This window comes from Metarhizium acridum (genome assembly GCF_019434415.1).
Source record: "Metarhizium acridum strain ARSEF 324 chromosome Unknown scaffold_141, whole genome shotgun sequence".
Classification (NCBI taxonomy): domain Eukaryota; kingdom Fungi; phylum Ascomycota; class Sordariomycetes; order Hypocreales; family Clavicipitaceae; genus Metarhizium; species Metarhizium acridum.
This window is the reverse complement of record NW_027094020.1, coordinates 1,083,147-1,096,134: the sequence shown is the minus strand read 5'-3', so window position 1 is coordinate 1,096,134 and position 12,988 is coordinate 1,083,147. Positions and strand designations below refer to the sequence as shown.

The 12,988-nt window shown below is 52.2% G+C and overlaps 3 protein-coding genes across 3 annotated transcripts; 2 read left to right on the top strand and 1 right to left on the bottom strand.

Annotated features, from left to right (window-relative positions):
- Window positions 1–1,080: 1,080 nt before the first annotated feature.
- Window positions 1,081–4,639, top strand: PUB1_1 (E3 ubiquitin-protein ligase pub1). The gene is made up of 5 exons (XM_066119503.1): window positions 1,081–2,218; window positions 2,314–2,409; window positions 2,483–3,130; window positions 3,204–3,330; window positions 3,395–4,639. Exons 1-5 carry the CDS (start codon window positions 1,859–1,861, stop codon window positions 3,592–3,594), a joined length of 1,431 nt encoding a protein of 476 aa, XP_065975298.1. The 5' UTR covers window positions 1,081–1,858; the 3' UTR covers window positions 3,595–4,639.
- A 2,477-nt stretch (window positions 4,640–7,116) lies between these two features.
- On the top strand, window positions 7,117–10,183 carry YAK1_1 (dual specificity protein kinase yak1; the record flags this gene model as incomplete). The annotated part of the gene is made up of 5 exons (XM_066119502.1): window positions 7,117–7,932; window positions 8,007–8,206; window positions 8,312–8,471; window positions 8,543–9,281; window positions 9,363–10,183. 5 exons carry the CDS (start codon window positions 7,117–7,119, stop codon window positions 10,181–10,183), a joined length of 2,736 nt encoding a protein of 911 aa, XP_065975297.1.
- Window positions 10,184–11,248: 1,065 nt separating this feature from the next.
- Window positions 11,249–12,871, bottom strand: J3458_008996 (uncharacterized protein). Its single transcript, XM_007816482.2, has 4 exons — window positions 12,681–12,871; window positions 12,488–12,615; window positions 11,884–12,393; window positions 11,249–11,790 (listed from the first exon to the last, which is right to left on the bottom strand). Exons 1-4 carry the CDS (start codon window positions 12,721–12,723, stop codon window positions 11,521–11,523), a joined length of 951 nt encoding a protein of 316 aa, XP_007814673.1. The 5' UTR covers window positions 12,724–12,871; the 3' UTR covers window positions 11,249–11,520.
- Window positions 12,872–12,988: the final 117 nt, after the last annotated feature.

The window sequence follows — 12,988 nt, the reverse complement described above, 5'->3', positions numbered from 1 at the left end:
TTGAAGCGTAGATGCCCGCAGCGTTCGACTGACTCTATGAAACCGTCTGAATAACCCTCATTGATCCTATCGGGGAATTCTCTCTCTCTCTCTCTCTCTCTCTCTCTCTCTCTCTCTTTTTTTTTTTTTTTTTTTTTTAAACTGGAATTTGACCGGACAGGCGGGCAGCGCTAGAATGGAACTCGTAAAGCACGTCCATTGCGACAAGAAGGTATTCTCTATGTCTAGTGGTATCATGTCGATAAGGACTCCCTCTTCTTTTACATCAGTCAAGCGTCATAATGGCCCAGGTGATGCGTACGCTTCCGACGTCCAATTGCTCTTGGGATTGATGGTAGTCCTCACACCTTTTTGAGGCCACTGTTGCCGTCAATAGCTCGCCGGGAAGTCCTACAGGTCCATCTCGATTGACACAAGTGTAGGCAAAGTAGAGGATTGGAAAGCTGCACTTGTAACCCTATTCGTTGATATGCAATGTGTTGTGGTCCAAACATGCGTAGGCGACTCGGTTGAGCGCCAGCCATTGACCCAACCCACGTCCCATGACTCCTCACGACTTCCTCTAGTCAGATTGCCAACTTCTCGAGTGGAATGAAGACGTGCAGTGGCGGTGCAGCGGTATGTCTTTGCTGCGGGCCGCGCCTCTGCCTGCCTGCTGTTAAGTGTCCAGAGTAGGTAACTTATAGGTTATTTCGCCGCAACTCGCATCGGTAGTGATAATCATTACTTTAGTGTTTGAGGCTTGTATCAACCCACTTACTACTACCCAAATCACCCACCCAATCACCTCATCGGCTGCTAATTACCACCAGTTGACCTGGTTGCCTGGCACTGTTTTATGCCACCGGCTTGCCTTGCCTGCCATGCCTGCCAGCTGGCTGCCAACTGCACGCCAACCGCCACCTAAGGTACCCAAGGACCAAGGTACCCCCACCTCGCCAAGCTCTGGATACGTATCCAAATCATCAGACTCTGATGGGTCTGGTGAGCCCCCACCGCCACCAGTCGACCTCGAGTACGGAGTACGAGACGGCAAATGGCCCTGAAGTACTCGAGTAACTACCTGCTTAAGCTGACTCTGGAGCCTCTGAGCACTTGAGCCCTTGGAGAATCCAGATGGCCTAGCGCCAGTCCCAGCCAGTCCCAGCCAGTCCCGTCTGGTCCGTCTGAGCTCAAGTGCTCAAATATGGTGCCCAAGTGCTGCCACTAACCGTCTTCGGTCCTTCCAACTAATTAACCTCCACAATCCCTCCATCCTGCACCTCTCTCATTTACTCTTGGGAGGACCTTGCCAGAAAAAAAAAGGCAGCTTTTTAACCAGCATCAAAACGGGAGCGTCTGCGTTGGCGATTTTGGACCCGGCAATCTGGTGTCCTTTATTTTCCTTTTTTATTCCTTTGCGGGCGTTGAGCTTCGGTGCCTTTTCCTCATCGTCGTATTTTCCCGAGTTTCGTCTCTCAACAATTTCCTACGACCCTCGCGAGCTCCTCCAGTTTGGTGCTTGCCGTACTCGTGAGGACCTCCTTTTGATGTAACGACTGCATTTCTGCTGCCACGAACCGAATCGACCTTTCCGTCTACCCGTTGCGATACCTGGAGCTATTTCAGACGCACTGCATCATCCGTCCGAGCTTTATTACCTGTCGCCGTCTCCTGTCGTTTCTTCCTCTATTCGTTTCTCTTTGTTGCCTGTAGCTCCTAGCTTTTTGCTCTTGCTTGGGCATCGCCGAGGGACGCGACACCGACACCGTCCCTATTTGAAGTTGCCTACGCCCTAACCTAAAGTTGCAGGATACAGTGACTTTATTATACGTATTCCGATTTTTGAGCGCTTTGGCAATTTGGCACCCTGAACACAATGACGGATACGTCTGCAGCTCCTGCCTCAACCCAGTTGCCCCCCCAGGCACAGGCCGTGGCCGGCAATTCTGGCCAAAATGGTCAAGGAAACCCGACTCATTTGCCACCACCTCCGTTGCACATCCCGCAGAACACGAACCCCATCCCGACTGCTATTACATCTCCCCTCTCTGGTGGAGATAATGGCGGTATGATGTCACCTGGGGGTTCAGGCAACTTCCGACGGGCAGCCCCTGAGCCTAACAAGCGGGCGCTGTACGTTGGAGGCCTGGAGCAGCGTGTAACCGAGGACGTTCTTCGCCAAATCTTTGAGACTACGGGCCATGTTCAGAATGTCAAGATTATTCCCGACAAGAATGTACGCTATCTGCAGACGAGCACCATCCACACATCATCGCCCGGTCTGGGAACTTTTATGAGAACACACTGATCTAACCGCTGTGGTTTCTGTAGGCCAAAGGATTCAATTACGGTTTTGTCGAATACGACGACCCTGGTGCTGCAGAGCGCGCCATGTCAACCCTGAATGGGCGAAGAGTCCATCAATCGGTACTGTCAAGCTCTCTCAACGACGTCTTAAAGTTCGGGCGTCTTTTCCCAGCTGCTAACACCCTGATGCCAGGAAATCCGAGTCAACTGGGCGTATCAGTCCAACACTTCGAACAAGGAGGATACTTCCAGTCACTTTCACATCTTTGTTGGCGATCTTTCCAACGAGGTCAACGATGATATTCTCCTCCAAGCATTCTCCGCCTTTGGCACTGTCTCTGAGGCTCGTGTCATGTGGGATATGAAGACTGGCCGGACCCGAGGATACGGTTTCGTCGCATTCCGGGACAGATCAGATGCTGAAAAGGCATTAAGCTCTATGGATGGCGAGTGGCTGGGCTCGCGAGCTATTCGATGCAACTGGGCCAACCAGAAGGGGCAACCTTCCATTGCACAGCAGCAGGCGATGCAGGCTATGGGCCTCACTCCCACGACTCCCTTTGGTCACCATCAGTTCCCGGCTCACGGCGTGGGGAGTTACGATGTGGTTTTGAACCAGACTCCTAACTGGCAAACTACTTGCTACGTGGGCAATCTGACACCCTATACCACTCCCAATGACGTGGTTCCCCTCTTCCAGAACTTTGGATTCGTTGTCGAATCGCGATTCCAAGCCGACCGCGGGTTCGCCTTTATCAAGATGGATACTCACGAGAATGCAGCCATGGCAATCTGCCAGATGAATGGGTACAACGTCAACGGCCGACCACTCAAATGCAGCGTAAGTTGCATGGTTTCCCCCCCCTTTGACACTTTCTCGTGGCATTCAATCACTAACGACGATACTACCGCAGTGGGGCAAGGACAAGACACCTAACGCTCAAGGAAACTTTGACCCTGCTCACCAGCAGCCATACAGTCCTCAGAGTGCCCAGACCCCAGGCTTTCCAGGAACACCCACGTACTACCCTCAGTATGGTGGTAAGTTCTTCATTTTTGCTTGTCATGTGTGTGTGTGTAACCACCAGCTAACCCTGTGTCGCAGCTCAATATGGCGGACAGCCAGGCAATTTTGCAGGGCCTCAAGGTGGCTCGCCTGCAGGATATGGTGGCTCTCCCATGGGATACGGTGGGCCTCAGAGTGCAGGAGGTTTTGGTCGAGGCCAACAGGGCCCCAATGGCCAATGGAACCAACCTGGACCTGGGCAAAACTTCAACAATGGATTTGGCGGTTATCAGTCTTGAACAAAAGGCAACAGTGTCGACATCAGGCCGGCTCGTGTTTGGATGACATGATTCTGGAACAAGAGTGCACTGCCCTGGACGGAATGGACATTTAAAAAAAAGCATGTTCGTTTTTTGTCTTTTTGAGATCTCTCCGTACCTGTCTCATACCCTTATCTCTTCTCAAGCGATATGCTTCATCATGTTCTGTTTCTTCATATTCTCTCTTTTCTACTTCTTCTACGATGATTACGTTCCTCTTTCTACTTCTTTCCCTGTCTCTCGTTTTTGAGTAGGTGGGATTGGCAACTATTCAGCTGTCTTTGTGTGTGATTTCCATGTATCATGTTTGTTGTTTTTTGCTGAAATTGTCGCAAAAAGTTACCCAATGTGCTATGCGCACCTGACGACTAACGAATAAACACCATGCCGCCCCCTTTTCTTTGCTGACGGGGCCAAAGAACATTTACCGCTTTCGAGATACCATTTTTGTTATTTCTTACATTGAAGCCTAACAGTAACTGTCTAATCTTGCGCGTTTCTGGTTCAAGTTTTTTATTTTCCATTAGTTGGCTCAGTCTCCTCATGGGAGAAAAATAGTCTCGCATGGCATCTCCTTTTGCTCAACTTTTTTTGTTGGCACACAGGCTGGCTGGGAAGCCGCATGTCTTGGAGGGATGCTGCATTGGCTCTTGGTGGTCGACATTCATCGACGCAAGATTGACACTGTCACGCATACCATGAGTTTGCATTGTCCTTGGAAGAAAGTAGTGCCAGAGGATCCTGTAAAACAAAGCGGACGAATAAGCCATGGCTGGGGGGAACAGGGGCGGAGTGATGCGGTAGCCTGTGCTGGATCTGGTTTCAATATTTTGGCATCCCTTCCTGATGGAGTCGATGGTCTATTCTGGCGCGTATGAGATGAATCACTTGGAAGGAGACACGACAGGCATAGTTAGTCGAAATGGTAAGAAAGACTTGAGATTGCAAGATTTTGGAATCTACTCGTGGTTAAGATGAGATGCATTGATAACAATTGCACCAACTTGTGTACAATATAAAAATGGGGACAGCATTCTAAAAGTCGACAAGCAAAGACAACATGTGTTATCCTGGTCCAACCATGCATGTTGTCCATGACAATAGAATTAGACATGTTGTTGGAGCAGTAGCTGCTTTCGCATCTACACCTACTGGGCAGTAGCGAAAATACCTGCACTCTCGTGGACAGACGGGTACTAGAACATAGCATGGAAGACTGTCGATTGTACGACGTTTCATGCATGCTCAGCCAACGGGAGTCTTTTTGCTACGTCACAACGAGGCGTTTCTTAGCGCCGGCATGGGGACAAGAGTCCATAACTACGCAACTCCGGATATGGCGATGACGAACTCTTGTCGAGCCACTGAACGAGCAATGCTCGCAAGTTGAGACTACGGAGGGTGATGGGAGCCCGTAGCGATAGTGTTGCGGATGAATGCGAGGCACCTTTTTTTTTTTTTTATATTTTTCTGTGTTATGATTGTAATATGTTCGAATGTGCATACTAGTTCGCATTGGGGGGAGGGGGGGGGGTGTCTAACGGGCGCGCTTTGGAATCTCCATGGGCGGAGAAGCCGGGCGCGTGCATCCTTTGTCGAGCACTTGAGGGCCAGAAGAAGCTTCAATGCTTGCTTGATGTGGCATGACGATGAGCGAGCCATGCTCTCCAAGTGCACAATGCGGGCGGCCCCCCCCTAGCAGCAGATGTTCAGCGCAAGTTGGGTGCATGATGAGGTCAACCGGTGGCTCTGGGTGCCCTGTTTGGCTGCTCTTTGAAGACGCGGAGTGGACATCTGGAGTAAAAAGGCCAGTGTTGACCCAGACTTGACATTATTTGTAGAGGAGAACTGATCGATGCTGTTCGACGCCATTGTACGCCGAGTACCGTTGACACATAACGGTACCGAGCAGGTAGGCATGCATTAGCAACACGGCAACCACGGCATTGCTACTAGTTAGTACACATCGATTGATGTACGGAGTAGCTGTAGAGGCTTGGCCATGTGCATGATTCGGGTCCATGTCAGCAAATCAGCAATGTCGACATTGTTACTCCCTACTCGGTGCTAAATTACCCCATGTCACCTTCATTTTTCTGCTGGTGGTTGAAGTTGGTTACTGCTTGCGCCAGCTTGGGGTCAAATCCATTCTTGTCAAGGCCGGTTGACTTGCACAGAAAAGGCGTCCTGTTGCACAAGAGCCTTGTGGTTCAGGAAATAAATCCTGGCTTCTGTGACGAATTGCTCCTCCTGCTCCTCCTTCCATCGCTTGTTTTCCCTTTCGTGGCCAACCCCCTGTCTCTTGCGACAATCAGGCTGGCGTGATTGTGCATGCAAGACAACAGCTCACGAAGCATTTTTGAAATCTTGGGCGCCTGCCCCACGGCCGTCGGTGGAGTGATCGAGCTGCCCAACCTCCAGAGTGAGTCCATGTCCGCAGGTTGACCAGTTTGACGTCTCAGGTGGCCCCGGCCCAGTGCCATGTTGCAGCATAGCGCGCCAAACGCACCTGAGGAGCCAATCAATCCCCGCCGAGCCTACTGTGCTTGGGTCGAGTAAGTACATATGTATGTATGTAGTATTGACATTTTGACTCCATGTCCCGCGTCAAATCTCTCTCCACCCTCTCAATTGCCCGTGGTGCGCAGCCCAGCCGACTCGGCCAGTCAGCGGCAAGACCAGACTTCAATGTTGACTTCACACTATTGCACCAGACTTTACTAAAACAGTCCAGCATTGCATTCTCGAGCTCAACGGCGGCCGCAATCAATCCATCTGCTCCGTACTGATGCGGCAGCTTGAAACCCTCAATCAAATCCGCACACAGCAATTTGGTACGCACTCACTCACCCAACCTGGCTGCAGTGAGTCTGGTTGGTGGCTGCTTGAGCTCCGCCCAATTCGGGTGCCTCCTTGTGTCGACTGGTTCCGTCTTGTTTGAGGGAGGGAGAAGAAGAGCACTTGGAGCAGCGCTGGAGGGAAGCACTCTGGGCGGCAGAGCACCAGACTCGAGTCTCCCAGTACAGGCCGAAGTACGGTGCTTCCGCCCGGCCTACTTTGGCCCAAGTCCAAGCAACCAAGTTACATGCATGTACTCACTTACCCACGGGCAGGTACAACGTACGTACTGGCAGCAGCTGAAGACCAAGACGACAAATCGTCCGCCCCAGCGACCGACATTGAGCACCACCAGACACCCGTCCATTCTGTACCACATTCATCACCCGGCTGTCCCTCTTGGAGCTCGGGAGCTTTGCCAGCTCGCAGCGACGCCGCCCATTCCTGTTGCATCTTGCGCCCTTCTGTCGCCTCTCTGCACCTTGGCTCTCCATCGACGTCGGTCGCGTTCAACGGCGGCCCTGCGCGCACCTCACCGCCGTCCCTGCTGCTGCTGCTGCTGTCGTCGCTGCGCTCTCGCCCTCGTCGCTTCTGGTCGATTCCCGTCGTCGCCCTCGCCGCCGCCCTCGCTGTTGTCCTGCGTTCCCCCTCCATCTCCCCAACATGGATCCGTCGTGGCAGCAATATCCCGACTCGGCCGGTGCCTCGCGACGACACAACGGCGGCGGACAAATGCCTCGAGACTATGCCGGTCAACCTCCTCCTGCCGCCGCGCCCTACGGTCCTGACCATGGTCAATATCACCGCGCCGCTCTTCCTCAAGTCCACGTCCACTCCCACCCTCACGTCTATGGTCATGGCCATGCCATCAACCTCTCGGGACCTGGCAATCCCAATCCAGCCGCCGCCTCCCCAATGTCCATCGGTCCCTCTCCTCGCGACGGCAACGGAGACATTGCTATGCACGACGCCCACGACGCCCACGCCGGCATCAAATACCCCATGAGACCGCACCATCAGTCTCACGCTTCTACTGGTCGCTCCTCCAACCTTCAGATGCCCCACGAGCAACAGCCTTCTTCTGCTGCTCAACGATACTCGCCCATGGACACGCTGTCTCCGACCTCTCCCTACGCGCCCAAGTCGAGTCAATTTGCGAATCCACCCCCTCCAACGCAGTCCCCAAGCGGCCAGCCAGAGTATTCCCAGAGTCCATACTATGCTGCTGGGCGTCAGGCTGGTCAACAGCTGCCGCCAATCACGCCTTTCGCCTCGTCCCAAGAGGGCTACCCTTCCTCAGCCGTGGCCAATCTAGACGCAACCTACTCTAACGGGCCCAAGTCTCCCGCACGATCGAATCCTGCAGGGCAAAAGCCTGTCCCCGAGTTCCGCAAGGTTCGAGCTCTGACTGAACTACGACCCAAGAACAACCGGCAACCGGCCTTCCGACGAGCAAACCCCGAGGGAGGCTTTATCAGTGTACGTGCTTTGAGCCCATACAACTGTGAAGTGACAATTGACAATTGACTTGACTAATCAACGCAATTACATAGCCTCTTCAAGCCCTCACATCTCACTTACCGGCGACATACCGTATCTGCAATCCTGGCTTCAAATATGAGACTTCGCGAAATCCTCGTCGCGTCCTGACCAAACCAAGCAAGGGAGTCAAGAATGATGGCTACGACAACGAAGACAGTGATTATATTCTCTATGTCAATGATATTCTAGGATCCGAAGAAGCAGGTCACAAGTAAGCGAACTCTGCACCCCCCTTACGGCGGCATGGACGGCGGTTCGTTGCCGACATCAGCGACTCGGTGTATGTACCTACAGTTTTACTCATACCTCATTATAGGAATCGCTACCTCATCTTGGATGTTCTTGGCCAAGGAACCTTTGGCCAGGTCGTCAAGTGCCAAAACTTGAAGACGCAAGAGGTTGTTGCCGTCAAGGTCATCAAGAATCGCACTGCTTATTTTAACCAGAGCATGATGGAAGTTTCTGTTCTCGATTTGGTCAGTCTCTGTGTGCCGGTCTCGTAATTTTTTTTTTTTTGGCTCCCCTGTTGTTAACAAGTCTTGTGTAGCTGAACACGAAACTCGACAAGAACGATGACCATCACCTGCTGCGATTGAAGGACACTTTTATTCACCGACAACATCTTTGTTTAGTATTTGAATTGCTGAGTGTCAACTTGTACGAGCTCATCAAACAAAACCAGTTCCGAGGACTCAGCACCACCCTTGTGCGAGTATTTGCGCAACAACTTCTTAATGGCCTTGCCTTGTTGAATAAAGCTCGCTTGATCCATTGCGATCTGAAGCCCGAAAACATCCTACTCAAAAACCTGGAAAGTCCTATTATCAAGATTATTGATTTCGGTTCCGCTTGTGACGAGCGGCAAACAGTCTACACCTATATCCAGTCCAGGTTTTACCGCTCACCCGAAGTCCTCCTCGGCCTGCCATACTCCTCAGCCATTGACATGTGGTCCTTGGGGTGTATCGTAGTAGAGCTTTTCCTGGGTCTGCCCCTCTTTCCCGGGTCATCAGAATACAACCAAGTCTCACGGATCGTTGAGATGCTCGGCAACCCCCCGAACTGGATGATCGAAATGGGTAAACAGGCGGGCGAATTCTTTGAGAAGCGCCAGGACGAATTCGGCAGACGGACGTATCACTTGAAAAGTATGGAACAGTACGCACGCGAGCACAACACGAAGGAGCAACCCAGCAAAAAGTACTTTCAGCAAAGCACGCTGCCCGACATTATCAAATCTTATCCCATGCCGCGCAAAAACATGAAGCAGAATGAAATCGATCGAGGTTTGTAATGCTTTTGGCTTAACTATCGTGTTTTGGAACAAGTTCAACGCCACTGACACTTTTTTCCTCCCCTTTATCTAGAAATGAACAACCGAATAGCCTTTATCGACTTTGTCCGAGGATTATTGACTATCAACCCCCTCGAGAGATGGTCTCCTCAACAGGCCAAGTTGCATCCATTTATTACTCAACAAAAATTTACTGGTCCTTTCGTTCCTCCCATGAACCTCAAAGCGAGCTCCTTAAACCGATCTCCCGCGCCAGGAACGCAACAGCAACAACAGGCCGAGGCTTTGAGCAAGCAACGTGCTCAGGCGGCACAAGCTCAAGCTAATTCGGCTGCACATTCAGCCGCTCAGGGAGCGTATGCCAACATGGCTGCTACTGGCCAGTACCCTCAACAGTCAGGGCATGCTCAACCTCCCATGTACACCGCAAACCCTGTTTATTCGCCTGCTGGGAATCATGGCAATATGGCGCCGCCCTACGGACCCCAGGCACTTCAGTACGGCCCAATGGTCATGGGCCAGCAGCATACCCAACCAATGCCTTCTGCCCAGTATGGTAATGTTGCTCAACCGAATATGTATCAGCAAGGAGGCATGCGGACTAGCAGGCAGAGAGCTTCAACCATGGAGCAGCAGCAGAGTGGTATCCCGGCTGCTATTCAGCGAGTAGCAAGCCATCTTGACCCGAGTCAGCCTATCCGCCTGCAGCCTAGTCCAGCTTATTACCCCCCTCCCGGCGAAGGCGTGGTTAGCATGGATAATACTCCTGGACGTGCTGGTCGACGGGGAAGCAGGGTTCAGCAAGGTGGGAGAGGAAATCGCGATTTCATCCGCAATCTCGAGGAACGCACCTTGGAAGAAGGATTCATGGGAAACCAGAACCCGTGGCATTGAAGGCCCCTCTTGACCTTTTGGCATCCAGCAATCGCACAGTAGGAATTTATTGGAAGGGTACGGCCGTGCTATCCGCACTGGGCCATTTGACCCGATACGAGCAGCTCTGGCCCATTGTGCGGAATACGTTTGCACAAAACTCATTTGCTATGGTACTCGCAGTGGCGTCTTGTCATGTTCCACTTCCACGGTTTTCACGACGATTCCTTCACGTTGATATGGAAGAACCAACAACGATAGGATACCACGGGCGCAACAACTCCGGGGGAGAATGTTTGGGATGAATGCTTTATCCATAATTTGCAGACCCCAAGATTTAGCAATGTCAGGACACGGCAGGTCAACATCTGAAACGGTGTTGCTTGGCACAAATTGGCCCAGCAGACAAACTACATCTCGAGCCAATTTGTGCCTGACGGACAACTATTTTTCTCCGTTGCTTGGGCGTCGTCGCGTTCTTCATGCTCTCGGAACCTGGGCTGCAGCTGGACATACCCTCCCTACCCCCCATTTTTTTCATTTTCTGTTCACTTTTTGGGTTGTTTGACGCGGGAAAGAGCTTAGGCTAGTGTGGGATGTTGCTCACACGGCATAAGATTGAAATAGACGCAGAGGCATATGGACGGCGGTTCAGGATGGATGGGTTACTTGTTTTTTTTATTTGTTCTGCACGCAGTAGCATTGAGGGGGGTGATGAAGCCAGAGAAGAAGAAACAAGGAATTCTTTGTAGATACGACTATTGTTGTGTTTCCCACTATCATGTCGTGTGTCTCGTACGATTCCACCTCTTCCCCCCCCTCCTACTCCGGCTTTACTCCCCCCCTGTGTACAAAGATGAGAGGACTGGGTTCGAAACAAGAAGTGGACGTTTGCATAATAAAAGAATGCTCCAGGGGTTGGTTCTGGCAATTAGGTTAGTTTTTTGCCAACTATCTCACCCCATCTTTTTTTTCTTTTTGTGTTTTTAGTATCTACATCAATGGGGGTGGGAATCGTGTTCTTGTATGATGGGATGACGCGGGTTTGCGGAACAAGAGAGACGATGGAGCCTTGTGTGAGAGGGCCAAGAAGAATACTTCAACAAAGAATGCTTTTTAGCCATGTTGAACGAGTGCAATGTGTTGTTTTGAGTCCCGTGCCCTGCCGTAAAGATGATACCAAAGTACTGTACAATGTGATGACCTTTTGTTGATACTCGGGGGCTGCTGCAGCCGGCAGATATTGTATCGAGAATTGTCTCCAAACGCCCATACTCCTGACTTTGCAACCCCGGACGCCGTAATGATTATACATGATGAAACAGAAATGATCTAGCTGGAGGCCATGAGGGACCGCTCTACCGCCCTCTGCCTCTTGGGAGCCCCCTGCCCTTCTTGTTACCGGTCACCATTCTGTCGCTGTAAAGTCGGTTGTTCCCCGCCCAATTGGTGCTGCCATTTGTGTCCATGGGATCGGGGAAGCCCATGGATCCATCTACCACCTGATCTCGTGTTGACGCCTTTGACGATTTCGGTCCGCTGGGTGCGTTGGCGGGTGGTCCGTTGGTTGTGGCAGAGGCCTGATGACCGCCGACCTTGGGGTAGATTTGAATGACTCTTCCGTCGGCCTGGGGCAGTCACTTGTTAGCTTAGACTGGCAGGGACGGATGTGCTGAGCGACCGGGGGTACACGTAGCGCAAAAGGAACGGAAACCACATACTGTTTTATTGTTGAACGTCTCAATGACCCTCTCGCCGCCTTCTCGGGAAACAAACACCATCTCGGCAATTAGAAAAGGCTTCGTCTTGACAATCTTACAGCTGACCATTTCGCCGCCCACAGGCGTCATGGCACTCTCGATATCAGCTGCAGTGGTCCCGGGAGCAAAATTCTGGCCCAGGAGAGCATACGGACCGGCGAGACCGCGGATGGTGAGGCCCATGCCGGTCGTGGCTTGGGTTGAGGGAGTGACGACGTTGACTTGGTCGGTGTCCATCTTGTCAACAGCAGCGGCAAGCTTGGCCTTGCGACTGGCGGCTCTCTTGCTGGCGGTATTGCCGTTCTTGGAGCCGGGGACAGTGATGCGGGAGCTCAGGGAGCCCGCTTTGGCTGGTACGCGGTTGACAGAGTCGTGGAGGTCGTGTGTCCATTCGCCGTTGACGTTGCCAGCAGGCAAACTGACTCTGCGGGCATTGGAAGCAGCAGCAGCAGCAGCAGCAGGGCTGCGTTGCTACACCGTGAAAGAAACGTGCATTAGCAAGGGTTGGATTCGAATTTTGGCGGAAATGGTGACATCCATGGCGGGTGTTGAAAGAATGACCTACCTTCTTCACTCCGACGCGGCTCGCAAGGGAACCGCCGGGCGTGGGCTTGAGTTTTGACGGCGCACTTTGACGGCGACCGCGATTGAAGATTCTATCGGCAAGAGCTGAGTTCTTCTTCCGTTCCCGCGCTGTGTGGCCGCACGTTAGCAAGAAGGGTGAATCAAAGGGCTGCGGCTGATGCAGGCTGGAATACCATCGGATATGAGCTTTTGAAAATCTGACGCGGTGGACGCCATTGTGACCAATGCGCAGTATATGCCACAGCAGGGCCAAGTCTGGGAAATCTATGATGGTGGAGGGAAAGGCCAGGATATATGGCGGCAATGGCTAGAAATGCTGGACGAGGGTGAGGAAGAATGACGAGGCTGAGTTGATGGACGGCGGGTGATGTTTCCAGGGCTCTGCGCTGGGAGGGTGAGCAGAGACACGCGACAGCCAATCAATGTGGCGACGGACAGTCTCAAGGACGGAACGCACCTGGCATGTACCTACGGAGTACCT

Coding starts and splice junctions, on each gene's coding strand:
- PUB1_1 (XM_066119503.1), top strand. CDS start 1,859: ATGACGGATACGTCTGCAGCTCCTGCCTCAACCCAGTTGCCCCCCCAG. Junction 2,219..2,313: donor AGATTATTCCCGACAAGAAT/GTACGCTATCTG, acceptor TGGTTTCTGTAG/GCCAAAGGATTCAATTACGG. Junction 3,131..3,203: donor GCCGACCACTCAAATGCAGC/GTAAGTTGCATG, acceptor ATACTACCGCAG/TGGGGCAAGGACAAGACACC.
- J3458_008996 (XM_007816482.2), bottom strand. CDS start 12,723: ATGGCGTCCACCGCGTCAGATTTTCAAAAGCTCATATCCGATG. Junction 12,616..12,680: donor TCAAAAGCTCATATCCGATG/GTATTCCAGCCT, acceptor GCGGCCACACAG/CGCGGGAACGGAAGAAGAAC. Junction 12,394..12,487: donor GCCGCGTCGGAGTGAAGAAG/GTAGGTCATTCT, acceptor TTCACGGTGTAG/CAACGCAGCCCTGCTGCTGC.